This window comes from Giraffa tippelskirchi, chromosome 4, assembly GCF_054371585.1.
Source record: "Giraffa tippelskirchi isolate mGirTip1 chromosome 4, T2T-mGirTip1v1.2.pri, whole genome shotgun sequence".
Taxonomy (NCBI): domain Eukaryota; kingdom Metazoa; phylum Chordata; class Mammalia; order Artiodactyla; family Giraffidae; genus Giraffa; species Giraffa tippelskirchi.
Window position 1 is genome coordinate 37,519,874 of NC_137278.1, and position 11,342 is coordinate 37,531,215.

An 11,342-nucleotide genomic window follows, 5' to 3' on the forward strand; every position below is an offset into this window, starting at 1 on the left:
TGATATATAAATATTGCATGTTTGCTTTACCTCATATGAGTTATTTATAACATCCTGAATCATCTTCTGTACACGTGGATTTTATCCAGGGATATTTTTATTTTTGTTCTTCATTTCTCATGGTTCCTTCTTTGCATAATGTGTGAAGCAGTTTAAAATACATTCCCTACCCCCAATCTGATTTATTTACTTTTTAAATACAGAAGTAAATAGGGAGAATCTTAAAATATTCTAAAATGGCTTCACTTTTTATGAGATGTTTTAAACTATTTTTACTGAATTTTTACCTTGGTAAACACTAAACAATTTTAGTTTTAAAATGGTATCTGGTGACTTCCCTGGTGGTCCAGTGATTAAGAATCCACCTTGCAATGTAGGGGACGCAGTTGGATACCTGATCAGGGAACTAAGACCCCACATGCTGCAGAGCACTTGAGCCTGCATGCCACAGTGAAAGATCCCAAGTCCTGCAACTAAGACCCGATACAGCCAAATAAATAAAATATTTTTACAAAATGGTATCTGGCTAGTAGCTCCCAATGTAGTATCATGTAACTTCCCACTGAAAGACCAAAAAAAAAAAAAAAAAAAGATCATTATGCTGAATGCTGAAAACTGATAAAGAACTAAGTCCTAGAATGTAGACAAAATTTCTACTGATTACAAGAGAGCAGGCTGAATTGTGAAAAACGGCCTTAGTTTGCCATGCCAGAAATTTCGACAGTTATCTTTCTGAATTTGAGCAAACTCTGGGAGATAGTGAAGGACAGGGAAGCCTGGCATGCTGCCATCCATGAGGTCACGATGAGTCGGACACAACTTAGCAACTGAACAACAGCAACAACTTTCTACCTTAGGGGTAACTTTTTTCAGATGACTCAAATAGCAAATTACACGTCTCTCTTGTTTTTGATGGGGCTTCCCTGGTGGCTCAGATGGTTAAGAATCTGCCGGCAATGACGGAGACCTGGGTTTATTCCTGAGTTGGGAAGATGCCCTGGAGGAGGGAACAGCTACCCACTCCAGTATTCTTGGCTAAAGAATTCCATGGACAGAGGAGCCTGGCAGGCTATAGTCCATGGGGTCGCAGAGGCAGACAGGACTGAGTGACTTTCACTTTCACCTTCTTGTTTTTCTATAGGAATTCAGGGACAGCAGTTCATAGACAGTATCAGGAAAGGAAACATAAGTACATTGGATCTTTGGAACTTTCTCCCCCAAAAGTATGGAGATTAACATAGGGATGGAAACAAAAAGAACTCCAGCAGTTGTGAGTGCTGGAAAGAGAAGTTTTTATTTTTGTTCTTCTGGTTCATAGAACCGGGCATTGCAGTTGGAGAATTTGTTTCCTGAGCCATTATAGATGAATTTAGGTTAGACTATGGGAATTACTTTGTAAGCTAGGAACATTAACCTGCCCTTTAGCTGAAGCTACAGGAAATTGAGATTGTGGAGGAGATGCAGTTAATCAGTCTTGGGTCTGGCCACAAAATAAGTGGCTGAGTGGGGTTGGGAGATTCAGTTACTGGGATATAGGAACTCACAGAACTGAGAGGCCAAGTTATTGGAAAGATTCTCTACAAAAGGGAGCAGCCATGAAGAACAAGGAGGAAAGGTGGAGAACATTCTCAGCACACAAAGTGTTGTGATCAGAATCTGGAAGCTGTGAAATGTATTTGGAAACTGCAGGAAGCTAAGTAGGACTTGAGTGTGAAGTGGACGGCCTTAGCTGGAATGGGGCAGAGGTAGGCAGTGCTTCGTGCAGACAACGCTGTAGAAATTCTTGGCTGCCTACCCTTCTTACACCCAAAGAGTTTACGCTGAGGCTTTCTTCTCACTGAGAGGCCTTCTCAGTTACCATTTGCTTGCCCTGTGCCCGGGGAAGACAGGTCTCACCTCAGTCCCAGGGGATAAATTATGACTAGTCTAACTCAGTACATCTTAACTCCTTTTTTCTTTGCCAGTCGTTAGTCTAAGTATAGACACAGTCATGTCCGACTCTTTGTGACCCCATGGACTACGCAGTTCATGGAATTCTCCAGGCCAGAATACTGGAGTGGGTAGCTGTTCCCTTCTCCAGGGGGTCTTCCCAACCCAGGGTTGGAGCTCAGGTTTCTCTCATTGCAGGTGGATTCTTTACCCGCTGAGCCACCAGGGAATCTCTTAAGTATGGATACATGACCCAACTCTGCCTGTGAGCTGAAAGAGAAAGTCTATTAGAAAGTTCTGGAAAGGTTGTCTTCCTTGAATGAGAGAGAAGGAAGTTTATATGTAAAGAAGGCTCTTTGCCTCTCCATTCCATTCCTCCTTGCTAGGTACACTGTTATATGAAGACTTGATGTCCAAGGCTCTGACAGTCAGCTTGTGATCATAAAAAGCCAGTTTGCTAAGAATGGCAAAGAAGAAGGGAAAAAAAAGGAGACCTGGATATTTGAGGACTCTATTGACCTTTGAGCTAGTCCAGGAACCACCCATTTTCAGAGTATCATGTGAGATAAAAGGTTTTCTTGTTAAAGCTCCTGTTACCAGTTACTCTCTCATTTGAAGCTGGTTGCCTTCTAACAAAGAACCTGGTAAATCATGGAGAACTTTGTAAGTAATTTTACTGCTTAATTGTTTGTTGCAGACAGTGCCAAATGTTGATCCTAAAATGACAACAAATTTACATTTTTAACTGAGCCACTTTTTCAAATATTTTTTCAATCAAATATTAATTTAGGTGTAGTTTAATCAGGTAATAGTTTTTCATTTTGAATGTTTAAGTTATATTTAATTTCCTCTTCCTGGACAGCCCCAAAGAAAGTAATCATTAGTTAGTTGTTTTTCACTAAAATAAAAATAAAAATTAACCCCTCAAAATGTATAAATTTTTGTTACATGAAATATTCTTGAAAGCACTTTATGGGACATTTCAATATGTATTTGAAACAGAGATTATTGGCCAAAAGTAAAGAGAGCACCTGGAGGATTTTTTACTAAACAAAATTAGGGTGAAGCCTATCATGGAAGGAGTAATTTCCCCCTCTACCTCTCTTGAGTTCTTATGAGTGGACAAATAATTAAATTGATACAAGATAGATTAGCTGGAGAAAAAGAAAAAAAAATTAATTCTTATAGAAGTTTCATAGCAATGGGACCTAAGAAGTGGCCAAAGCAGTTAGCTTTTATATTTTCAGACAAAATTGAGAGGAATTGACAGAACAAAGAAATTTAAGTTTGGGTGCTTAATTAGTAGGACTTCCCAGGTGGCTCAGTGTAAAGAATTTGCCTGCCAATGCAGGAGATGCAGGAGACTTGGGTTCAGTCCTTGGGTCGGGAAGATTCCCTGGAGGAGGAAATGGCAGCTCACCCCAGTATCCTTGCCTGTAAAATCCCACGGACAAAGGAGCCTGGCAGGCTAGAGTCCATTGCGTTATACTGAGCCAGACATGACTGAGCACACATGCTCGATTAGTAAGGAAAAAGTTTGGGCTTGGGTAGTAAGGTAGAAAGGAAGGGACAAGGTTTGTTTAGATAACCTTTTGGTCTGAATTCCCTATCTCTGCTGATAAGGATGTCTTCCTACCTCCCAGTACAGGAAGGATACCTGTCACATGGAAGATTTATTTCCTGCTTTCAGGGAGACGAGAGGGTCAAAGAGTCCCTCTTGTAACGGCTATTTCTTAAGTAACTTGAATTCAAAATAATATGTCTTTGAGGCATATTTTGGGGTACCTGCCTTGAGCCCCAACAAGCCCTAAACAATAATGATGAGCAAAATATATAAAAGTAGCAAACTTTCATTGCACATTCACTGTGTGACACTGTTGTAAGTACCTTATATTTATGAAGTCATTTAATCCTATGAGATCGGTAACTATTGTTGTTTCCATGAGGCACAGAAAAGAGAAATACATATTCCATTGCCATAGAACTTAAGGGGAAAAGCCAGAAACATGAACCCTGGGCATTCTGGTTGCAGAGCCTTTGCACAATACGATACTATTTTGCCTTTAGGGAATTGAACCTATGTACCTTTCCTGAGTATTCCTATCTCAGAGAAGGGAAAAAGCATCTCTTGTCTTCATAGCTGCTGCTTTCTAGTGGACAAACGTCTTTTCCATCTGTTACTTGCTCCAGACTGTTATGGGCCAAAGCAGTGCATGTGGTGGACATTTTTTGTAATGCAGGAATATGAAGCTAGCTGCTCTCCAGTCCAGTGGGAATTTACATCCCTTTGTGAGGGTAAATTTACACTCCCAGCCTTATGCTCTGCTTCTCCACATCAGAATTATCAATGACAATTCCACAGGGTGCTTACAGTCTGAAGAATCCACTTTTGGAAGAAACTCCAGAAAACAGTATTTTTCTGTCACTGTACATTTCTAGCTGTCTTACAGCTCTAGGCAGCTCCCTAGAATGGTCCACTTTTATTTTGGCTCTGGTCACATCCTACAGGACAGAAATAGTAGACAGGACCAGTTAATTTCATGGTGTCCAATTTGTTGACAATTTCTTGGCAGTAGAATGAGTTTCTTTCTAGCAGAGGTAGAAAACTTGCCCCAGGTTCTGCCTACTGGGGAAATTTGGAGCCACCCTAGAGTGGAGTGGGGCTTCCCTGGTGACTCAGAGGGTAAAGCGTCTGCCCGCAATGCGCGAGACTCTGGTTCGATCCCTGGGTCGGGAAGATCCCCTGGAGAAAGAAATGGCAACCCACTCTAGTATTCTTGCCTGGAGAATCCCATGGACAGAGAAGCCTGGTAGGCTACAGTCCATGGGATCACAAAGAGTCGGGCATGACTGAGCAACTTCAGTTTGACTTTAGAGGGGAGTATTGGGAAGTGTGTTCATTGTTCATTCTAGTTGGAGTCAGTACCTCAAGTTTGTCCTCAAACCTGAGGAGTGGACATCTTTTGACTGTGTGTCTTTGGTGTCCCCTCCTTCTTTTCATCCTTTCCTTTGATGACCTTCTACATCTTCCTGACTCCATGTGGCTCTGTCCAATCACCATGTCCTGCCTTCTTTGCCATGGGAGTGGGGCGTGTGACTCACACTAGACCCATCAGAATCCTTGCCTAGAATATAAAAAATGAGGATGGAGAAGTAACCTGTCTCCCCTTGGACTGCAAGCTGGAAATATGTGATTTCAGAGCTGTGTGGGGGTCTTTCCCTTGTCCATGAGGTCACAGAGAGAGACAAAGAGTTCTGACATAGTTGGTGTCCCTGGATATAGATGTACTTGAAACTCTTTGTATCTCTGTCCTTCCAATTACATTAGCCAATAAATCCCCTTCTTCGACTAGTTTGAGTTTCCTCTAGAAATTTAAAATAAATACATATATTCACACCGAGGAAATCAGTAAGATGAACCTTGGATGTATTAGGGTTCTCTAGAAAAACAGAACTATTAGGAGAGACAGAGAGAGAGAGAGCGAGAGAAGGAGAGAGGGAGGGGAAAAGAGAGAAACAGAACTAATAGGAGAGATAGGAGAGAAAGTGAGAGAGGGAAGAACAGAGAGAGAGTGAAATTCATTTTAAGGAATCAGCTCATGCAGTCATGGAGGCTAGCGAGTCCAAAGCATGCAGGGTGGGTTCCAGGCTGGAGACAGGGAAGAGCTGATGTTGCAATCCAACTCCAGTTCCGCTGGGGAATTCTTTCTAGCTCTTGGAGGCGGGTGTGTCAGTGTTTGTTCTGTTCAAACTTTTAGCTAACTGGATGAGGCCCATCTATGTAATGGAAGGCAATGTGCTTTACTCAAAGTCCACTGAATATAAACATCCAGAATATAATATTTTACCAAATATCAGTGCACTCTAGTGCAACCAAATTGACACATAAAATCAACCATCACAGTGGATAAAGTTTGCTTTCATCTCCAACTTCTTTCTCATTACTTCTTCCATAGCTCAGCCTCCTCTTCTCTGGCATTACCATACCTGATTCCACATGCCCTTATGTTGTCCCTTTCTTGCCCAGTGTCATCAGCCAAGGTAATTTGTCTGGGTCTGCCTTCCTTCTAATTTTAGAATTATCTTCACTTTATACCCATCAAAACTTGTATTTCCTCAGGGGCTTTTTTCACACCTGGTATCCAAATGAAAATAATCCCATATTTTCACTCTAAAGTGTAATGGATGGTAATGACTTAATGTAGATCTCCTTGGGGAGGGAGTAGTGAGTAGTGTACCACATTAAATATATATGTACAGGTAGAGTTCAGGAAACATGATAGGGGAGAAGTGAAGGTAATTTTGCACAGGGAATTTGTTGATTCCCTTATAATCTTATTTTGTGAGTAACTGTCTAGTTCTCTATAGTCAAGCCTTAACTACTTAATATGTGGGTCCCTTCTTAATGCTTCTTTTTTAAAAAGGAAAATGCAAAGATGCAAAAGTTTAGGATTTTTCTTTAGGGAACTGCCAATAGATTAAATATAGGTAGATCATAAGATGCTTGAATAGAATGGTGGGAGATGATGCTAATAAAACTGACAAGAGCGAGATCTGAATAACAAATGGTGTGTGCATAGGAGTCTGGACTTAACCCTGCAGGTGAAGGATACCCATTGAATTGGAAGCAGAGAGAAACAGGATCTGATCTATATTTTTGAAAGATCACTCTGGTGTGAAGGTGTATAGGATGAACTGGGGTAGTGGTGGAACCAAAGGGATTCACTAGAGGGATCTTTCTGAGGCCGCGACTGGTGGGTGCCTTCTGTTCTTCTGTTTGTTACTTTCGTCTCAGAGGCCTTTGTGGCTCAACCTACTTCTTTTTCCTTTGATGCTTGCTACCATCTCTGTTCACTGAAGTACACTTCTCCACATAACTCCAGAAAAAGTGGGCTATACATGTCCCTGCTTCCCATATTCTTTTAATGCACAGACCTTTTAAAATATTGAGATAGGGGCTTCTCTGGTGGTCCAGTGGTTAAGAATCCACATGCCAATGCAGGGGACACGGGTTCCATCCCTGTTCCAGGAAGATCCCACATGTCGAGGAGCAACTAAGCCCGTGGGCCACAATTACTGAGCCTGTACTCTAGGGCCTGTGTTCTGCAACAACAGAAGCTACCGCAATGAGCAATCCATGCACCACAGTGAAGAGTAGCCCCTGCTCGCTGCAACTAGAGAATGCTTGTGTGCAGCAACAAAGACCCAGTGCAGCCAACAATAAAAGTTAATTAATTAAAAATATTGGGATATAATTGACATATATTAGTTTCAGAGGTATAAAATTATTGATTTGTACTTATTACAAATGATCACCACAATAAGTCTAGTTAACATCCATCACCATACAGTTATAATTTTTGTCCCTGGGGATGAGAACTTTTAATATCTTAGCAACTTTCAAATACACAATATGGTCTCATTAATTATAGTCACCATCCTGTACACTACATCCCCAGGACTTATTTATCTTATAACAGAATTTTGTACCCAGGTCTTTTTAATTTTAGTAATTTATTGCTACTTATTATTATAATCCAGATGAGGGATAACAAAAATCACAAACATGGGGGCATTTAAAAATCTTATAAAGCCATTTCAATTACGGTTCTTTGTTTCATTAGCAAAGACAATAAAATCTCTAATGGCCTTCAGCCCATCAGTTAGCATGGCAAGGAGAAGGCTGAGAACCATCATATTCAACAGGATCAGGGAAATGGACTTACATAAAAAGAAAGTGAATTACACCTTGTTACCATCATTACTTTTTTTTTTTTTTTGAGTTCAGTTAGTTCAGAACTTTAGTTCAGGAAAGAAAATCTTTTCCATTTCCTCAGTTGTTTGAATTAGACCCAGATGTCCTGTTCCTTTCATAGATCATTTATTTTCTTCTCCTCCAGCTCTTATCCCCAAAGGTCCAGCTATTGCAAAGCTCTGTAGAGATGGGGGTCAGACAAAGTTCTTCCGTATCAGTGTCTTGACTGATGGTTACAAAGGCTCTTTGTTGCAGTGGGTGGGTGAGCTTGTTCAAGGTTGGGCTGGGAAAATATTGACCTTCAAAGTTTCTTCCTGGCAACTGGTGCATAAGCATCTTCCAAAGTACCTGTAGAATGGACAAGACAAATTGATAGTCACGATAGATGAGCAAGCAGAAGAGGAGAGCCAGGGTCGGGTAGATAATTAGTTTGACCATGAGAACTTTGGTGACACTGGGTAACATTTTCTTTGTGGCATCAATGGGTTTTCTGGTGATGCACAAAAGTAATGTTCAAACTTTGGAATGATACCTTCACTCCTTGGCAATATCACTAGGATTCTGCCAGAACCTCTTAGGTGACGATTCTGAGGCTAATATGTACATGCACAGAGACTTTTTTGCCTCTTGAGTTAAAAAATGTGTAGTCTATTAACAAACAGCAAACAGCTCACTGTTTTTTAACTTTGCTATGGGTAATTAAGGAACCTATTTCAGGGCCTGAAATATTAAACGGCTTTCAGGTGAGAAGTATTTTAATTAGTTAAATGTGACATTTTCCTGCCTTCCTTTGAGAACAGTAATAAAAAGGCATCTTTTTCTTTTTTGAAAACAAACAAATTTTATTAAAGTATAGTTGATTTACAATGTTGGGTTAGTTTCAGGTGTACAGCAAAGTGATTCTTTTATATATATATATATATATTCAGTTACATATTCTTTTTCACATTCTTTTCTATTACAGGTTATTACAAGATGTCGAATGTATTAATAGTTTCCTGTGCCATACAGTATGTCCTTGTTGGTTATCTATTTTATATATAGTAGTGTGTATGTTAACCCCCAAATTCTAATTTATCCCTCCCCCCTTTCCTTTTTGGTAACCATAAGTTTGTTTTCTATGTCTGTGAGTCTATTTCAGTTTTGTAAATAAGTTCACTTGTATAATTTTTTAGATTCCACATATAAGTGATATCCTGTGATATTTGTGGTTGTCTGATTTACTTCACTTAGTTTGATAATCTCTAGGATCATCCATGTTGCTGCAAATGGTATTATTTCATTCTTTTTATGGCTGAATAAAATTCCATCATATATATGTATATAATATGTAATGGAATATAATGCACCTTCTTTATCCATGCATCTGTCGACAGACATTTAGATTGCTTCCATACTTTGGCTACTGTAAATAGTGCTGAACATTGGAGTGCACCGTATCTTTTTGAATTAGTGTTTTCATCTTTTTTCCTCTAAGAAAAACTGGAAAGCCCTTTGCACTTGATTAGATAACCAACCATAGAAAGTCAATTCTGCTAAGAACATTGGACTTTTCCCACTCATTCAGAAACATTTTTGATCTGTTACTTTGTGCTAGGGTATACTAGGTGCTGGCCATGCAAAGACTTGTTCTACTCTCAAGAAACTTAGCTTTGCAGGGAAATATACAAAAAAATCATAAAATATAGACACATATTGCTTTAAAGGCGGCAGCTCAAAGAATGAGAGATTAATGAATAAACTTAAGTCTCTCTGGGGAAGACAAAAAGGGTTTTCCCCAAGAAGCAGTACTTAGGCAGAGATGGGCTGGGGATTCCCTGAAGATTAACTAATACGTGCAAAAGATTGAGGATGTTGAGAAACTGCCCAGTTGAGAGTGTAAAGGGCTGAAAGGTACAGTAGGAAGACATCAGTAGTGTGAGAGACGTGGTGTCAGAAGATCATGCGGTATTCTGTATATTACACAAATTTTACTTGATTCTAGTCTTGGGCCATTAATCGAGTTATGATAGCGCTCTACATTTGATTAAAGATAGCATTTAAATCTTCTTAAAGCAAATGCTCAGGTAGTAAATTTTCAGAAACATCATCTCTCTCTGATTAAGTCTCTCTTGGCAGGAATGGTGCATTAATTCATAGAATTAATCATTCATGAGCCCAAGCTAAGGCTGTCAAAATCTAGGCAATTCCTACACTCCTCCACTCCAGCAGAGTTTCTTAAGCCCGAGCGCATAGTGTTGGATAAGCTGAACCTTACAGTCAGCCCCTCCGCCTGTGTAAAAAACGGGGTTATGCGGTGGGGATGGGGAGCAGAGGTTTTAGAGGCCGCGCATATGACTTAGAGCTTAAGCTGGGACCTGAATCTCCTGTCACCAGAAAGACTGGCCAAACCTGAATACTGCCTTTCTCCCCTCCCCTCACTCAATCCTTTGCAATTTCTCATCAATCTTCTGTCCTTTTCCCTCCCAGACTTCTTGTTGGTCCTCCAGGATAAGGCCTCCTGTTCTCTTCCTCCTCCTCCTCCGCTCGATGGGGTGCTGGGGATTGGGGCCTTGGGCTACACGAGGCGGACGACGCAAGCTATTTGCTTTGCTAACAAGTCCATCCTCTTTACTAATCCTTTCGTCGTTCCCTGCCAGCCGCCGAGTTCCTTATTCCCCGCAGGGCAGCGCCTGGCGCTGCTCGCCCTCGGGACGGGCGTCTCCAGGAACCTCAAGCGGATGCTGCCACGAACCGATGCCACGTCTCCGCAGCCAGCAGGCCAGGGCCTGCGTGGGCTCGGGGGCGGGGCGGGGCGGGGCGGTGCGAGGAGGCGGGACCTGCGTGTGAGCGGCGTGGGCGCGGCCCAATGGGACCTGCGGGCGGTGGCGGCGGCGGCGCGCTGCGCGCCGGGGGGCGGGGCCCGGCGGCAGTTGCTGGCAAGCCCGGGAGGCCGAGACCGCTGTCTTTGCCTCCGCCGTCGCATCCCCTGAGGGAGTCGTGTCGGCGCCCCCTTGGTCCCCAAGCCCGCGGGTTGCCCTACAGGCTCGTGTACGCTCCCGGACTCGCCAGCCGCTCGCTATTCGCCTTGCCAGCCGTGCCTCCTGCAGCATGTGTGGTAAGGGGGCCGCGGGCGGGGGCGTGTTGCGGGGCGGTGCTGGGGTGCCGTGCGGGCGCCGCCGAGGCCGGTGGCGCCGGCGGGAGCGGGAGTGTGGAGGGTGCGAAATCTGGGTGTTGGGCCGGGGGCGTCCCGCGGTGGCTGAGGCTGCTGGGGGTGGGGGCCGCTTCGGGGAGCTGGAGTGTTGGGGGGTGGACCTAGGAGGGCCCTAGAGGGGATCTGGGGGGCCGAATGGGGGTTTTGCGCCAGGAAGAGAACCAGGAGGGAAAAGCAGTGTCTGTATTGGAAAAGGGGCGAGGGCTGAGGGAACTGAGGTGTGGAGGGGAGTGAATTCAAAAGAGTCCAGGTGAGTGAGACAACCTGTGGAACATCAGGTGAGGTCTCTTAAATTTATCTCGCATGTTTCTGGGATTTATCCTTTAAAAAATACTTAATTTTAGTTGCTTTCTTTCGGGCACGCCCAGCAGAAAATAGAACTATAACTAGAACTACGATAATGACATTACGCATAATCTTACTTCCTGCCTCCCCCCCGCCCCCGTCTCAACAGAACCCAATGCT

General features: G+C 42.7%; 1 protein-coding gene across 5 annotated transcripts in view; it reads left to right on the plus strand.

Moving 5' to 3' along the window:
- Positions 1–10,567: 10,567 nt before the first annotated feature.
- Positions 10,568–11,342, plus strand: part of GFPT1 (glutamine--fructose-6-phosphate transaminase 1) — a 71,431-nt gene continuing 70,656 nt past the window's right edge. For all 5 annotated transcript variants that reach the window (XM_081594567.1, XM_081594565.1, XM_081594566.1 and 2 more), the window contains exon 1: positions 10,568–10,781. Coding sequence is in view for 2 of the 5 variants with exons in the window: in XM_081594562.1 (XP_081450688.1) it covers positions 10,775–10,781 (7 nt within the window). In the remaining 3 variants the exon portion in view is untranslated. The remainder of the gene's footprint in view (positions 10,782–11,342) is intronic.